The 17725-nt window shown below is 52.7% G+C and overlaps 1 protein-coding gene across 2 annotated transcripts in view; it reads right to left on the reverse strand.

Annotated features, from left to right (window-relative positions):
* LOC105490947 (coiled-coil domain containing 33) overlaps nt 1-17725 on the reverse strand; it is a 101183-nt gene that overhangs the window by 48150 nt on the left and 35308 nt on the right. For both annotated transcript variants that reach the window (XM_071101009.1, XM_011756959.2), the window contains exons 6-10: nt 16461-16552; nt 15379-15499; nt 8139-8268; nt 7431-7564; nt 6388-6459 (exon numbers count right to left, since the gene is read on the reverse strand). In XM_071101009.1, coding sequence (XP_070957110.1) covers nt 6388-6459; nt 7431-7564; nt 8139-8268; nt 15379-15499; nt 16461-16552 — 549 coding nt within the window. The remainder of the gene's footprint in view (nt 1-6387; nt 6460-7430; nt 7565-8138; nt 8269-15378; nt 15500-16460; nt 16553-17725) is intronic.

Raw genomic sequence — 17725 nt, forward strand, 5'->3', positions numbered from 1 at the left:
GGCCAGAGGGAGGAAACTGAAGAGAGACAGAAGACAGAAGGAAGTTTAGAAAGGAGCTAGTAGAGGATGGAGAGGCCTTTCTGGGTGGTAATGAGCTCTCTGTCATGGGAAATGACCAAGTAGAGTCTGTCAAACTCTCTGTGTCTGTTCTGGAGGGACCGTTCAGCTCCTTCTCTGGAGTGGGGAGCATGGGAGTTGCAAGATCACCAAGGGAGGCCAATATTGTCCCCAAGGCAGGGAGCACTATGGGGAGATTCAGGCATTCTGGAAAGCAGGTAGGAGCCTCCCTCGTGGCAGCGTGGGAGGAGAGGTGAGATGACCAGCCCTGCTCCCACACTGAGAGTCCGTGACCTGGGGGCCAGGTTGGCCTTGTGAAAGCACAGACTCTCACGTCTCTCCCGCCCCATTCTAAGCTTCCTTTGATTTGTTTGTTTTTTGTTTTTTGAGACAGAGTCTTGCTCTGTTTCCCAGGCTGGAGTGCAGTGGCACGATCTTGGCTCACTGCAACCTCCGCCTCCTAGTAGCTGGGATTACAGGCTCCTGACACTACAGCCGGCTAATTTTTGTATTTTTAGTAGAGACAGGATTTCTCCATGTTGGCCAGGCTGGTCTCGAACTCCTGACCTCAGGCGATCTGCCCACCTCAGCCTCCCAAAGTGCTGGGATTACAGGTGTACAGATTTTAATCTCTCCAGAGCCACTGCACCCAGCTCTAAGCTTCCTTTGGATGGGAAGGGAAGAGCTCTACACTGGACCTAGAACCTGAGCAGGTGAGGGAAAGGGCACCTGTGGGCAAGGGGTGGATCTGTCTCCTCTCCCTCCTGCCAACTGACCTGAGGCAATGAGAGGACAGGCGGGCAGAGGCTTTGTGTGTGGGAGGGAGGGCAATGAGGGATGGTGTGAGATGGTGGCAGGGAAAGGGTCTCTTTCTCTGGTCCATCCTTATGGTAGTGTTTTCAGAGATGGAGTCTTGTGGGTGGGAACAGCCTTCAGAAGGCAGAACCAGTGGAGGAGACAGCTGTACTGTTCTGGGCACTGGCCCATTCAGGCCGCTGTGCTTGGGGAAGAAATGGAGGGAGGTTTGTGTTGTGGTTTCTCTAAGGACTAGCCCAGGAGTGTCATGTGTGGCTTACAAAAAAATCTATAAAAATTTTTCAGAAGCCAGCGTGATGCTGCCTGTCCCCTGCCCTCTCCTCTGTATTTGCTAAGTGGCCACTCGTCCTCACTCTGGGCTGGTCTCCAGAGAGATCTTTGTAACGAGTCTGAAAAGAAGCCACCCCACTCCCTCCCTGTGAGGGGAAGAGGGAGGGGGAAGGTCAGATGGGACCATGGCAGCTGCCCCTGCCCTCAGTGGTGGCAGCAGGTGTCACCACCACCTCTCCTCAAATGCACCCTCTCTATACTCCCAGGAAGCCAGGGGGTTTCAAGTCCTCCCAGCATGTCTGGGGGCTGTGGGCTGAGGAGGGTGTGGCCACCCATCTGAGAGGCCCTACTTCTGCCTGGTGCCCCATCTGGGTAATGCAATGGATCCCAAATCCTAAACCCAAGAAGAGAAACGTTGCTGTATACCAAGATGACGGTATGAACTTGTCCCACCTCATGGGGAGGTGCATTCCAGGCAGAGAGGCAGGAACCGATGCAATGAGCACCTACTGCGTGCATCCCAGGTTCCAATCCACATGGTCAGCCCAGAAAACCTAGTTAGTGTGGGCCTAACTTCAAAGAGGCTAGCTGCAAGCTGGAGGGCACCCAGGATACTGTGGGATCTCGAAACCAGTTCATTAAGAGAGCCAAGCTGCTTTGCCTGGGGAAGTGTAGACTCCCCGGGGACCACATCACACTCTTCAAAGAGAAGAGGCCGAGATCAGAGGGGGAATGGAGGAGACCAAAGTGTGTGTGTATGTGTTTATGTGTGTGTGTATGTGGAGTGGCCATAGGCTCATGGAGTTTTTTGTTTTTTGTTTTGTGTTTTTTTTTTTTTTTTTTTTTTTTTTTTAGACAAAGTCTTGCTCTGTTGTCCAGGCTGGAGTGCAGTGGCGCCATCTTGGCTCACTGCAACCTCTACCTCCCAGGTTCAAGTTATTATCCTGCTTCAGCCTCCCAAGTAGCTGGGATTACAGGCGCCCACCACCACAGCTAATTTTTGTATTTTTAGTAGAGACAGGGTTTCACGACGTTGGCCAGGCTGGTCTTGAACTCCTGACTTCGTGATCCACCCGCCTCAGCCTCCTAAAGTGTTGGGATTACAGGCGTGAGCCACCACACCCAGCCAAACTCATGGATTTTTAGAGCCTAATCGATCTCAAAGGCCAGCCCCCACTGAATGTGCAATAAAGGGAAGTTTTCTGTGTGTATGTTTTTGTATATGAGTATACATGTTTTTCTAGTTTTTGTGTGATCTGTGTGTGTTCATATACTCACCTACACACACAAACCATCTTAAGGCAGATCACTTTCAGCAGCAAATGACTAGAGAAGTCCCACCAGAGGGTAAAAAATGAACCTATCATGAACCAGCCACCTTCAAATGCAATATTCCAAACCAGAGACCAACACCTCTTGCCATTCACTGAGACTGCAGGCTTTGTTATCTTGTCTGCCCTCAAAAGTGTTGGTTGACTATGGGATCTATGTAGGAGGCTTGCTGGGGTTGCCCTGCAGCCTCAGGGGCAAAGCCAGGAGCTTGGGGCAGAGGGAGGGCCCCAGGAGGCAGGTTGAGCTCAATGTAGGGTGGCCATTTCTACCACTCAGTCATGGGAAGGCCTGTTCCTGGCGGTAGTGAGCTCTCCATCACGGCGGCGCGGGAGGAGAGGCTGGGATGACCACTTGCTGCCAAGGAGATTGCCGTCCAGGGTGGGCTGTTGAGAGAATCTTCTGTCTCTGCCTATTTGCAAATTTCGCCATGCTGGTTCTGAGAGCCCTGAGAATGGGTCATGTGGGGGTGGTGGGTGTGGGGAAGCTGTGTTCACCAAAATGTCCAATTATCCAGGACAGCCTGTGCCCGAAACTCCTGGACATGGAGGCTCATAGGGGAAGCCCTATGTCCTCGGGCTGGGGCTGGGCCCAAATAGGGCATGCACATTCATTTCTCCTGAAGCATTTCCGCTCTGTGGCAGCACTGATCACGTCTGACCACGTGCAAAGAGCTGCCCCTAGGATGGAGTTGTTGACCATGTGAACAAGGGGCCTGAGAGGCCCACTATCACAAGCCTCGGCAGCTAGAGTGTCCGCAGGACTCTAAGACCTCCAGGTGTCAGGTGGTGTCTTCTGGACCCATTGTGCAATATTTGATTTAAAGGGTGGAAGAGTTGATGGCCCCAGCCCTGCCGCTGCCTTCCTGAAGTCCAGGATGCAGAGATGAATACCAGGTACCTTCCATGATGAAGTCGCAGGCAACACTTTAGGCGCAACAATAAGGGGGCAGGAACCTGATCTCTGTTATAGCAGCTTAGCTCATAACTGTACTCAGCTACCATGAGGAGTCCAAATAGCCCCTTCAAGGACTCCGTATCATGTGACCTTGTTTGAATTTCCTCAGACCCCTTATCATTAGCTGATATCTGCTTATGAACTATTTGTTTATTGTCTGTTCCATACTCCCTGCTAAGAACGCAAGCTTTACGAAGACAAGGCCTTATTGGTTTTTTTCTTCTTCTTCAATGTAATATTCCTAAAATCCAGAACAGCAATTGCTCATAGTGGGTGCTTCATAAATGTTTGCAGTTGCATAGAGAACAATGATGGTATTGCAGTGAAGGTGGTAATGAGGGGTGGAGAAGGGGATGGGGCCCTTTAGATTTAGCTGCAATGCCATCTGACCTGTTCATGAATTCTCAACACTTTTCTGTCATTCCTTAGGGAGAAGGATGCCAAAAGGGCTCAGACACTAGAGAGCCATGTCCAAGCCCAATGAAGGTATGAGCTCAAAGCAGAATGAGGTCCATGGCTGCCAACCCCTCATTCTCCCCATTTCAATCCACAATGGCAGCCAAAATTCTACTTCTTGCCTTGCATAGTTCCTGACATGCAGTGACTCCTCATCAAATATACATGGAATAAAAGAATGAATGAATGGGTGCTGTGGCTGCAAGGACTTCACGGTGAATTTAATTTAACCACATTAGCACTTTATACTCAGGCTTCTAACCTGGTCTTTAAGATTCTGGAATCAAAGGGAGTCAGTTATTGGCCAATTCTCGGATAGTTTACCAAGAAATATTTCCACTACAAAGACATTTAGCTTCTGTGTGTGCCACTACAGGTGTGAAAACGCCTGTGTGTCAGTTTGCATGTATGTGAGAGCATGTACATATGCATTAAGTGTGTGCATCCTTCTTGCCAAGGTATGTGCGCACACATCTGTGTGTCTGTGACTGTGTGTAGATATTCACATGTGATTAATGACAGCGTATATGTAGAGTGTGCGTGTGTGTGTGTGTGTGTGTGTGCGCGCGCATTCTTGGCTGTAGAATCTGAATTTCTGCTAGTACTATTTTCCTGGTACACACCCAATCCTGATCCCCTTTCTTTTCCTTTCTTCTCAGAAATCCATTACTAAAAGGTTTTTTACCCGCCTCCAGGGGGAGGGGGTTGGGGGAAGGAGACGCTAAAATCACAAGGCCTAGATCAAAACACTCAGCAGCTAAATGAATTCGGCAGCATTTTCCCGCATGACTTGGAGGGATAATTTAGTGAGGCCGCCAGCTGGAAGGAAAGGGATTAATTCTGCACTTAGCACAGCTCCGGTGAATAATTCATTACTGGAGACCTTTGTGCCCAGCCCCTGGGCAATTGGGAAACTGTTCGCCCACCTGCCTGTTGCCTGCCTGGGCCCACTAGTCAGTCCCCTGACAAGGGGCACCTGACGCTCCTTTTAGTCCTAGGATACACATGCCCAGTGGAAGGGGCAGGAGGCAGAGGGAGGTGGGGAGGGGCTGGCAGTGGCCAGTGGCCACAGGCAGACTCTATACCTTGGGAAGAGGCCCCAGAGGTTTGGGCTCCAAACTGGGAAGTTTGTGACCTTTCTCTCCAAGATTCTGCTGCCTCTTTCTTGGGGTTTGTTGCTTCTACCCTTGAGAGGGCAATCCTGAATACCTATAGCAGAGAGTGCCAGTGGGGGTCTCAGACCCTCTCCAGAGGCCTTGTAAAAGCGCTTTCAGGCTGGTACCAGCCCAGATATACTCCTCATACTCCACACCATAGGATTGCCTGTGATCTTCATGAGTGAGGTCACAGAGCCAAGTACTACCCCCGAGCTGGCGGATATTTTTCCTGCGTGGGAAGAAGGCAGGAGTGGGTTGGTGCGGACATTAGTCCCTGCAAACACTTTCTGGGTTCATGGTCCTAAACTACCCACATACCAGCACCACTGAAAGGAAAGGGGGAAAGTCCAGCGGGTGCCTGGCATGTGCACTGCAGCCAAGTGAGCAGGGTCTAAGCTGGGCTGAGACCAGGTGTAGCTAGCTAGAGGGATCGAGGCTCATCCAGCAGGCAGGGCTCAGCCCTGGGTGTCTTCACATTTGGACCAACCCAGCTGTGGCAGACAGAATTCCAAAAACAGGCCTCCAAGATTTTACACCCTCATTCTTGGAACCCGTGAATATGATGACTGATGAACCTGGGATGATGTTTGTTATACGTCACTGTTGACTTTAAGACAGGCAGATGATTCGAGTGGCCTGACCTTGTCATACCAGCCCCTCTAAAAGCACTTCTAAAAGTTTTCTGTGGCTGCTGACAGAAGAGGAAGTCAGAGTTTTGAGGTGTAACGGGGACTGGACATGCCTGCTGGCTTAAGATGAACGGGGCCATTGTGAGGGGGCATGCGGGCGTCCTTCAGGAGCTGAGAGCCGCCCCGGCTGACAGCCTGCAAGGAGACCGGGCTGTGAGTCCGCCACTGCGGGGAACTGGATTGTGGTGGCTACCTGAATGGACTTGGAAGTGGATTCCTCCCCAGAACCCCCAGAAAGGAATGCGACCCTGCCAGCATCTTGATTCCAGCCACCCTGTGTCACAGGACCTACCTATAGAAGTGTCAGCTAATAAATGGGCATGATTTTAAGCTGCTAAGTTGGTTATAAAGCAATAGAAAACTGATATCCTAGCTCACCCTTGCAGAACCTTGATCCCAGTGAGCCAGACTTGGCTTGGGCTTGGTCAGAGGCTGACTCCCAGGTCTGGGTGGCCCTCTGCTCGCAGCTCTCCTTTTCCTAATCTCAGCGTTCTCTCTGTTTTTCTGGAGTCTCAAATCACCCTTAGATGCTTCCATCCAAAGTAGTAGTCCCATTCCCCCGGAAGTCCCTGAACAAAGCCAGCAATTGTGAAGGAAGTTGGATCTCACTAACATGTGCCTGCTGGCCCTGACCCTCCCCTGGCCCACAGCCTTACCTCGGAGGAAAGCAGCTGGAAGGAGAGATCCACTGTGGGGGCCTCACCATTGATAGTTTTCAGGCTGGTGTCCTGGGGAGGAGAAGGGAGCACTCAGACCATGCTGGCCAGGGCAGCTTCCGCCTCTGCCCCACCTACTGTTCTGGAGTTCTCTGGAAGGTGTCACCTGGGGGCTGTACCTAGGAGGTGGGAGGGAGGTGGGAGCTGGCCTCCTGCTTCTGCAAACCACCTCCACACCATCCCTTCTAAACCCCTCTAGAGACCTGTCTGGCACCACTAGGCTCATCTGACAGAGAGATTCTCATTTGTTGAGGTCTATTATGTCAGGATGGCCAGAAGTATTTTAGGGGAAATGGTGGCATAGAAATAGAGAACGATGGTAACAATATTATTCATTCTTGTTGAGAACTTATTCTAAGTGCTTTCCATGGTTTTCTCATGAAATCTCACAGCAACGCTATGAAAAAAGTGCTATTGCCGTGTACTCATTTTACAGGCAAGGAAACTGAGGCATTGACACTTTAAGTAGTTTTCCCATGGTCATGTTAGCTGGTGTGTGGTGGAACCAGAATTTGAAGCCAGACAGTCTGGTTCTAGAGCCTGAGTTCTGAACTCTCTTGTTACACACAGAAATTGTGTACTTGGCATGCTGCTCCTGTTTTAGAGACGAGGACTCTTGTGGTTAAGCAATGTGCCTGAATTTCCACAGTGAGGATGGGGCCAAGACAGGATTTGAACCTGGGTCTGGCTGGCTGAAAGCCTGAGCACTTGTACTGTCTCATGGGGTCTCCCTGTACTTGTCTCCCAAGTTGCTCAGGGGCAATTTCTCTGGCTTGGTTCGTCATAGTCCCAGAGGCAAGACTGGCTTCTGGGGTTTCAGGGAGCTCCTCACTCCTAGACTGGGTGGCTTCCCTGGTGGGTGCCTTGACAGAAGCTCCTAGAGAAGCCAAATTCTCCTATGGAGGTGTGGTGAGGTGGGGCAGGGTGAGGCAGGGTGGGGCCAGGTGGCATGCCAGGGGCCCAGTTCAGGGCAGGGGGCTCACCATGATGGGGAGCCGCTCCACGTGAAGCCCATCCAAGCCTTTCCCTGTCAGCATCTTCTGGTACAAACGGCTCTTTAGCGGCAACACAGAGATGCCCAGGGGCTGGTCGAGGGTCCATGGCTGGCTGCCTTTCACTGTGTGGGAGGGATCAACTGGGGCTCCTGCCAAAGCCCCCACTTCGGCCTCTGCTTTAATACCTGACATCCAGTCCTCCTGTCTCCCACCGCCTGCTTTCCTGCCTCCTGGCCTTTCCCTGCACATACATCCTCTTCTCATCTTTAGGGCTTTGTGAATTCAAAGCTAACTCTAAACATACTCTGTGTGTCTGGGAATTTATATACATCAACCTAGTCTCTGCCCTTTGGGGGCTTCAATCCCACCGTGCAGAAGACTGTGGATCAGCTGGTCTCTGAAGCCCATCTTCCTCTCCCCTCTCTGTGAGTTCTGAGGGCTCCAGCCCTCCCCCATCACTGATGGGTGCAATAAAACAAAGCTTGAGGCTAAGACCTAGTATGGGACAGGCCCACGTGTCCTGGCCTGTGGACAAGGAATGCAGCCAGCTCTCCTCTGCCTGCACTAGGAAGCTGCCTGGGCACCTGGGAACCATCCATCCCTGTGGGAGGCAGAGGTGGGATGGTCTGAACACCCTTTCATAATACAAATCTCCTGAGGCATGGCTGCCCTGGTGAGGCACCAGAGGTCACGTACTTGAAGTTGAGGAGTAGTACTCCAGCACCAGGGCTGTGTCTTCTGAGAAGTTGGTAGCTCCATCTCGGCCTTGGAAGAGGAAGGACTGATTCCATAGGGGCTGCTCTGGGGGTCCCCCAGGCTTGGACAGCTGGAGGGAGAAGGTAGGAGCAGGTGGTGGGGGCCACAGCTTCTCCCAAATCAAGGCATACTCAGATATTTCGTTGTGTGTATCTATATTTGTCACAAAGTTTCTCCCAGTTATAAAAGCAAGCTGACTGGGCGTGGTGGCTCATGCCTGTAATCCCAGCACTTTGGGAGGCCTAGGCAAGTGGATCACTTGAGGTCAGGAGTTCAAGACCAGCCTGGCCAACATGGCAAAACCCGTGTCTGCTAAAAATACAAAAATTAGCCAGGTGTGGTGGGGGACTCCTGTAATCCCAGCTACCCAAGAGGCTGAGGCAGGAGAACTGCTTGAACCCCGGGGGGTGGAGGTTGCAGCGAGCTGAGATTGTGCCACCGCACTCCAGCCTGGGTGACAGAGGGAAACTCTGTCCCTAAATAAATAAATAAATAAATAAATAAATAAATAAATAACTGCAACACACACGTAATAAATACATTTAGGAAAATGCAGAAACATAGGAAGAAGAAAAACACCTCCGGTGTTCCTACGATAAACACAGTTCATAAAACTGTGCTTCTTCCTAGATTTTTTCTGTGTGTACTTTATGTATAATCGCCATTCTAGCATCCTGCCTTTTTCATTTACCAGTAAAACCTAAGCATATCCAAAGTCACAGAAAACTCATCACCCATGACTTTAGTAACTTCAGGATATTCTGTCATGTCGGAGTGCCCTGATGTCTCCCTTCCCATTTTTCCCTTTAATAACACTGCATTGAAAGTTCTCTGCTACATATCTTCATATCGCAAATTACTTCCTTAGTACAATTTAGTACCTAAAATGGAATTGCTGGGTTATAGGACGTGTGTATTTGAGGACACCTTATTCATTATTGGTAAACTGTTTTCCTAAAGTGTTGCACTCGTGTTCACACCCGTGGCTGGTGGTGTCACAGATGCTAAGTTAGACATGACCTCTGTCTTTGTCACCAGCCCCTCTCTGCCCCACACAATTTCCCTGGCCCCTTGCAGAGGCCAAGACAGCTCTGCAGACTACAGGGCCTCCCTGTGCCCACAGTGTGGGCCAGTGGGAACTCGGGGGACTTGATGGCACCCTAGGCCAGCAGTTAGGGCACACACATGGGTATGATTCAAACAATGAAACAAGACAGTATTAACTGTAGCACTGCCCATAAGAGAGCTATATGAAATGTTCCTGTGGGTGGTCAGAAAAGCCTCCTTGAAGGAAGCAGAACCAGAGAAAGGCTCTGAAGGAAGGTCTGGCTGGGTGAAGAGAGGGACAAAGGTCTTCAGGATGGGAAAACAGCACAAGCAAACATGTGGAGTGGCACTGAGCACATCTTGTGCAGAGGACGCCTGGAATGAGGAGAGGCTCCAGGGGGAAGCCTGGCATCTGCCAAGGCCAGAAGGTGGGAGATGGGAGATGGCCATCAGCCTGTAACTCCCAGCCGGCAGCCCTGCAGGGTCCCAGCACAGCGCGGGGCTATGGGTCATTGCCACAGACCCACCGAGTGACTGCCTTGCCTCTGTGCCCCAGCCAGGGACTGTCAGCAACAGTAGCGGCCGCTCCCACCTCCTGCTGCCCTGCAGGAATCAGTCATTGCTTGAAAAGGTCAGCACAAATGCACTGCGGCTCCACGAGTTATTGATGCGGGATCATGAAATATCAGCATAGGTCCACTCCCCCACAGTGGCAGGGTGCTGATGACAGTCACACTAATGGGCCTGGTTTGTCCAGGCTCAGCCCGAGGCTCAGCTGTGTCTGCCCCTGGCCCTGGGGAGATGGGTTGCAATCACTTCAGGACTAGGGTGCCCTGGACACCTGAACAGAGACTGCAGTGATGGGAGCATCCCACTTTTTACGGGAGCTTGGCCAACAGGTCTGGTGAGAGAAGTTGCTTCTGAGTTCTGTGGGGCTTGGGAGTGATCTTTCAAGATTGATCCCCAAACCATGTCCCTCCCAGAGCCGCCCCATTCTCCTGGGTGCAGGAGGGTCCACCTGGCTGGGACTGTCTGCCAGGCATTGGGGCACCTGTGACTCAGTCCCCTGCTGCCCATACCTTGCTACTGCCCTGGAAGAAGGTTATTTAGTAGATGCTAGCTACCCTTTCTGGGACCTACCCATGTGTCTGTATGGAGCCTATGAAGCCAGAGATGGTGAGTGGTTGCCTGCCCAATAAGGAACAGCCCTTTCCCTGAGTAGTTTCCCAGGGCAAGTCACCTAGGAAAGATCCCTTCAGACCTAGGATTGGGGAGGGAGGGTCAGCCTCTCTTGTGTATGTGCGGGCAGGAGTGGTGGGAACTCGAAGTTAGAGGAACTCGAAGTTAGAAGACCTGCAGTCTGATGCCAGAGTCCTGGTGAGGGTGCTGTGGCTGATGAGTGTGCAGGGTGGGGGCTGGGAGAGGCAGGCATTGCCTGCATAGATGCTAATGGAAAGGGCCACAGCGGTGGTGGAATTACGGAATGTCATTAACCCTCAGCTGTGATCTTCAGAAAAGCCATTAACCCCCAGCCATGGAGGCAGACCTGCTTCCCCTTGGGGACAGAGCCTTCATTCCATGCCTTCCCAACCCCCCGCCTCATTTCCCCTGGGCCCACCCACACCCACCTCTGCCTGCTCTGCCCAGGCATAGTGGCCCCATCAGGAGGAGTAGTTGCTGGGAACAGATGCTGGGCTGGGGTATCTAGAGAGATAGGACCCCTTGGCTCTGGGCCTGGGTCTGCCTCAACCTTGCCATGTGACCTTCAAGTCCCTTCTGCTCTTTGGGATCTACTTTTCCCCTTATCCAATTGGGATATGCCTCAAACTCCTCACTTTGAAAGCCTGTTGTGAGGTTAAAGGAGACAATGGATGTTCTGCTATTAAGATGAAAGTTCAACTCCACTGAACTCAGCAAATGTTGACTCTGGAGGGCTTCTCCATGCCAGATACCTGTGGGGTGCTGCTAGAGCCAGACTCTGCCCCCGACCCTGTAGCTCACCGTCTTCCAAGAGGATAGGGGACAGACAGACAGGCAGACAGACAGACAGACACCCGCAAACATGTGGAGTCCTAAGCAAGCTGTGGTTGTGGGAGCTGGGGTGTGCGAGGAGAAAGCCATGACTTCTGACCCCATTCCTCAGGGAGGACGTGAAGGACAAGGGCATTAGGTAAAGAGAGGAAGGCCATTCCAGGCTGAGAGTGCAATAGAGGTGGAGGCTGGAGGTGGGAGGGGGCAGCATGGGTGTGGAGAACAGCAAGCCGTCCAGTGGGGCTGCAGAACGTCTGTATGAGCTGGAGCCATAAGCTAGGAGGCTGGAGGGCACAGGGCCTGTGGACCTGGCTGAGAGTGGGGCTTTGCCTTGTCGTGATAGTGATGAGGGGCCCAGGGAGGGGCTAGGCAGGGGACACCCTGGCTGCTCCTCAGAGAATGGATGGCAGGGACCTGAGGGGAGGCCAGCACTAGGGCAGGGTCTGTGGAGATGGAAGGGGCCCCAGGAGACAAGCCAACTGTGGGGCTGAGAAAGGAGGAGTTGGTGGTAGGCACACATGGCTTCCCGGAACTCCACTCTAGCTCTGTAGGAGACCAGAACCACAGGAGAAGCTTTTTGGGCAATGGGCCCCTTCCAAGGTGCTGGGGCAGGAGTAACTTACACCACCCACCCTATGTTGGTTCCAGCAGGCTAGACCAGGTGAAGTCCGACCTGCCATCTATCCCTTAACTCACCAGTTCAGGCTTTGCCATCACCAGGCTCCACTGAGGGCCACCTAGCCCACCACCATGCCCCTCCCTGCCTCATCGCCAGGAGATGGCCCTTGGGTCCGGGTGGCCCCGCCTCCATAACCTTACACATTAATACCAGCAAGGCAGAGCCACACTCCTCCTCAGTGATTGACTCAAGGAAGTTCATGTAACCAATCCCGGCCAATGAGACAGGAAGGAGGTCTGCTGAGGGATGGCTGGGTGAGGTTGGTTTCCAGTTGCTCCTTAAAACCACCTACAAGAAGATGGGCTGTGGCTGGGTGCGATGCCTCAGGCCAGTAATCCCAGCACTTTGGGAGACCAAGGGGGGCGGATCACCAGAGGTCGGGAGTTCAAGATCAGCCTGTCTAACATGGTGAAACCCAATCTCTACTAAATATACAAAATTAGCTGGGCGAGGTGGCACTTGCCTGTAATCCCAACTACTCAGGAGACTGAAGCAGGAGAATTGCTTGAACCCGGGAGGCAGAGGTTGCAGTGTGAGCCAGAATCACGCCACTGCACTCCAGCCTGGGGGACAGAGACTTGGTCTCCAAAAAAAAAAAAAAAAAAAGGCTGCCTCTTTTCTGCTGGTCTTTCATTTTATTTGGGTGAGGTGCCCCCATGAGCCATTAGCCAGCTGAAGATGGTAATTTGGGGTGTTGGAAAGATCCTGAGACCTCGAGGACCCTTCCGAGCCTGAGCATCCACCAATTCTGGCAGCATTCTATGTCGTGAGTTGATGTGGTGTGTGACAATATATATCCTTAGTATTTAAGCCGATCCAAGTTGGGGTTTCTGTTACTTGGAGCCAGATGTGAAAAGGGCAGTGGTGAGGCTGGCCTCAGAGGGGACACTGGCACTAGGGGAGGTACAGCTCTGTGAAGAGTGGAACCCATTTAACTCGGGCCTGGACACTTTGCAACGATTATCCTTTGAGTTCTCCAGTTCTCCTTTCAGATTGGAATCAGTGAGTCTGGAGAAAGGAACAGCTTACCAAAGGTCATGCAGCCTGTAAGTCACAGAGTTGGGGTCAAACCCAGGTCAAACAGTGCTTTGCACGGTGACAATTGGTGAGAAATCATAGCCCCCCAAGATGTCAGAGAGGGCAGGCCCTAGAAATTACCAAGTCCAATCCCACCCCCTCAACTGTAGAGATGAGGCGACTGAAGCTCAAAGGGGACAGAGCAGGGGTCTGTGTGAGGTCTTAGCGCAGGCTGCTGGCTGGTGCCCCTCCAGATAGGACTCTGCCCAGGCAATCCCCACCCCTCCTTACCACAGCAGCCTGCCCCTGTTCTGTCACTGCTACACCTGGGCACCTCTGTGCCGGCTGCCAGCAAATTCTCAACTTGGCCCAGCTGCCACAGGGTTGGGTGATGTTCAACAGGTGTCCTGCCATTGCTGGACCGGGTCCCACACATGCAAAAGGCATTGGGAGCAAGTCTGTGTAGTGAGTGGTGCCTCTCCCACCCAGATTAGTTAGGCAGCAAAGGCAGCCAGAGAGAGCCTGGGGGTGGGAGGGGGTGCACTCATTAAAGCAGGCAGCTCCTGGGGCCCCTTGGGATAGCCTGCTGATTCGTTCTTAATTTTCTGGGCAAATGCAGGGCCATGTGTGAGGTAACTCTGGGGAAATCAGGCAAAGGATTGGTTTGGGTTTGAAGCCTCTGTCCCCAGGGTCCCCCTTTGTCCCACTCCTCCCCACCACCATCACTCTACCCCATGTCTGAGCCTTCTTTTAATGTCTTTGCCTTTAAATGAAGCCTGGGCTCCAAAGGGGTGTCTTGTTCTATTTTTGCTATGCCAGACATGAGCATTGGTGGGCAGACAATAGGAGGGACCTCCAAAAATCCCTCTGTCCTCCAAGGCCCCTAGGAATGTTGGGACCATCGTGTAGGGCAAGCTGGCAGTGAAGCGCAGATGATGAGAAAAGACCAATCTGGCTATTCCCCTGAACTCAGCCATGGTCTGTGCATGCTCCTGCCCCCAGTCTCATACTCAAACACACGGCACTCCTGTCCACCCTGACATAAGTCACAGCCTGCGTGTCCCCACCTCACACTTGTGCTATTGCTGTGCCCAATTGCCCTGCCCTGTCCGTTTCTCTGTTAAAAATTCAAGACTGCCGGCCGGGTGTGGTGGCTCATGCCTGTAATCCCAGCACTTTGGGAGGCCGATGCATGTGGGTCACAAAGTCAGGAGTTCGAGACCAGCCTGGCCAACATGGTGAACCTTCATCTCTACTAAAAATACAAAAATTAGCTGGGCATGGTGGCGGGTGCCTGTAATCCCAGCTACTCGGGAGGCTGAGGCAGGAGAATCACTTAAACCTGGGAGGCGGAGGTTGCAGTGAGCCAAGATCACGCCACTGCAGCCTGGGCAGCAAGAGCAAGACTGTCTCAAAAAAAAAAAAAAAAAAAAAAAAAAAGAAAGAAAAAAAAGAAAAGAAAAACCAAGACTGCCTTCCCTAATCCAGGCTTTACATCCCTCTCCTCCGATTAAATTTTTTTTTTTTTTTTTTTCTGGGTGCAGTGGCTCATGCCTGTAATCCCAGCCTTTTGGGAGGCCAAAGTGGGTGAATCACCTGAGGTCAGGAGTTCGAGACCAGCCTGGCCAACATGGTGAAACCCCATCTCTACTAAAAAGATAAAAATTAGCCAGGTATGGTGGCGCGTGCCTATAAGCCCAGCTACTCGAGAGGCTGAGACAGGAGAATTGCTTCAACTCGGGAGGCAAAGGTTGCAGTGAGCCGAGATTATGCCACTGCACTCCAGTCTGGGAGATGAGAGCAAAGCTCTGCCTCAAAAAATTGTTTTATTTTATTGTGGTAAAATATACATAGCACGACATTCACCATGGTAGCCATTTTTAAGTGTACAGTTCAGTGATGTTAAGTGCATTCACATTGTTGTGTAACCATCACTACTATCTATTTCCAGGACTTTTCATCACTCAAAACAGAAACTGTGTACTCATGACCTTAACTCCCCATTCTTCCCCTTCCCCAGCCCCTGTAGCCGTCGTTCTACATTCTGACTCTCAATTTTCCTATTCTAGGTATCCCATATAAGTGGAATTATACATTTGCCCTTTTGTATCTTCTCTCCTCTGATGTGATAGCCCTGACAAGCCCTCCCAGTTTGTTATTAGATTATACATTATCTTGTGTTGATGTTCAACCTTTTTACCCATGTGACTCCCATCTTCACCAGACCAAGAGGTCCTGGAGGGCAGTTTCTCTGCCGCACAGGCGAGTGCAGCCCTGGGTGTGCCGCAGAATTCAGTCAACTCTTACTCAATAGTCAAGGGAACTGCTGACCGACTCACTGAGTGAGTGAACAGTGAATGTGTGGGGGAGTTACAGGAAGCTGGAACCACTGGGGAGGAGACATACCTGAGGGCATCCGTTCTGGCTGATGCGAGGCTCGTCAAAGTTCATCACAGATGGGATAGGGAAGGAGAGTGGGGTGATGGGCAGCCCCACAGAGGCCAGGTCCCTGTTGGCCTGGCTGACCCTGGGGAGGCAGGGAGACAGGGTCAATGCTCTGGGCTCTGCACCTGAGCCTGGCAGCCCAGGGCCCCTGCTTTGATTCTGGGTTGATGCGAGAGAAGGGAGTTGCAGGCACCCCGCCGAGTTTGGGCCTGGACCTCATAACAAGTGGGGACCACTGGGCTGGGCGTGCATCAGTCATCTTCCTTCCTCCAACAAGCAAGGTGGCTTCATAGGTCGAAAAAACTCAACAGGAAATAGAGAGAAGTAGGGGAGTCATCTTGGGCCATCAGGGCCAGTTGGAAGTGACCAAGACAGACCCTGACTCCCAGGAGTCGGTGCTGTGGCAGAGAGCACATGTTCATAGGGGAACTCTCCCACTGTGTGGCAAAGTATGAATGTCCTCCTGAGGACTGTGACTCCAACAGACTCAAAAGGAGGTCTAGAGGAGGAGGGGACGAGTTGTGACTGGGGCCAGGGAGACCTCCAGGATGAGTAGGGAGGGGACTCCGGCAGGACTAAAGGCTGTGAAGTTCCAAGATGGCCTTTGGGGCCAACCACTGGCTGGAGCCTGTGGCCCTGAGCTAGAGCGGGAGGGGGAGTGTGGAGGTGGTGGGTGTGAGGCAGGGAGGCAGGTTGGAGGGGCTGAGGAACCCTGGGCAGGGAATGAGGACCCCTGTTGTTGTCCTCCCCACACTCTCTAGCTGTTAGGCCTGGTATCGGCACTCATCCCCACCACCTGCCCTCCAGCCTGCTCTCAGGAGAGGAATGAGCTGCCCCCTTCCAGGGGCCTGGGCTCTCCCTAGGGAACGAAAGGCCTGGTCTGCTGCAGGAAGCTTACTGGGACCTCAGACCCAGTGGAGAGGTTTGAAGGGCCTTAGAGGCGGAGGGGTTTCCGGAGGTCCCATGGCAGCAATGACGGCCTCGCCCCCTCCTCTGCCCTCTGCCCTCCCCTCCTCGCCCATGCCCACCTGGGCCCCACTCACTTAAATTCCTTGTAGTTGGGAACCACCCGGGCAATCACCACCATGGGGTTGGGGTTGTTGGCCAGGGGCTCGTTGACTCCCCGGAGAAAGATCTGGAGAGGAGAGGAGGCAGGTGAACCCCATGTGGCCTTGGAACCTTCCAGAGATAGCCAGCCAGACTGCCTACCCTCTTTTTCCCCATCCGTGAGCTCATGGCTGCTTCCACACTTGACACCTGCTCCTCCCTGTTCCCTGCCTTACTCGGTTCTTGCTTTGCACCAGGCTGCCCTCCCTCAGGAAGCCTTCTCTGCCTAGCTGAGGCAACTACCCCCGCTTTCTGTCCTGGGATTTACCAATGGATCTCTTACACTAGTTCCTTTGGGGACAAAGGGTGCCATGAGAGTTGGGGCCTGGGAAGGGAGGTTGTGTCCTAACCTCGGCCCCTCCACTGGCTCCTGGGGAGGGGTAGGGCTAGGGGTAGGGCTAGGTGTTCCAGCTCCTTGGTTTCTGTCAGTCAAATGAGGCTCATCTCAGGGATGAGAGGGGTCTCTGATTAGATCGTTTGTGAGAGAGCACTTTATAAACAAAAGACAAGAAGCCCAGGTCTGGTTTCTCCAGCCATACTGAACTTCCTGAGATCAGCGGCCACAGCCAGGCTCCCCTGGCCTCCCTGGCACCCATCACCCTGGTGCCTGCTCCCTTGCCTTGCTGGTTTCCCCAGGAAGTACTGGTTTGGAACAGGATCACAGCATCCACATCTCTGGGCTATTCTTTCTTAATCAGATCCCAGTTGTCACTCCCCTGACTGCCCTCGGTTGTTCCCTCCTCAGTCCTCTGTCACCCGCTAAGGGCTTCCCTGCCTCCCAGTTCTGACTGCCCTCTCCTCTCCTCCGGGCTTCTATTGGCGCAGCTTTCAGAGAGCAGAGCGGGGTTGCATCAGGAGGCTACAAAGCAGGAGTGGACAGCGTCATCTTGCTCCAACCCTCACTGACCTCCTGCTCAGCCTGGGCCTAGGGACACTGGAAGGCAGACAGGGGAGACAGGGAGTCTGTCCCCATGTGCCTTTGCTGCCAGCCCAAGAGCCCCTGATCTCCTGGACCTTGACCCTCACCCTGTATCCACCAATGGCTCCCACTCTCCCTCAGCCCTCACCCACCTCCCACTCGGCTCTCATTCCTCCTGCTCCTCCGATTCCTCTGCCACTTCACTGGCCTCTCCATTTCTGTTCCTTTCCCTAATCCATTCTCTTTCCCAGGCAATTTGACACATGATGGCAAACATGCTTT

The sequence above is a fragment of the Macaca nemestrina genome, chromosome 7 (assembly GCF_043159975.1).
Source record: "Macaca nemestrina isolate mMacNem1 chromosome 7, mMacNem.hap1, whole genome shotgun sequence".
Lineage (NCBI taxonomy): Eukaryota > Metazoa > Chordata > Mammalia > Primates > Cercopithecidae > Macaca > Macaca nemestrina.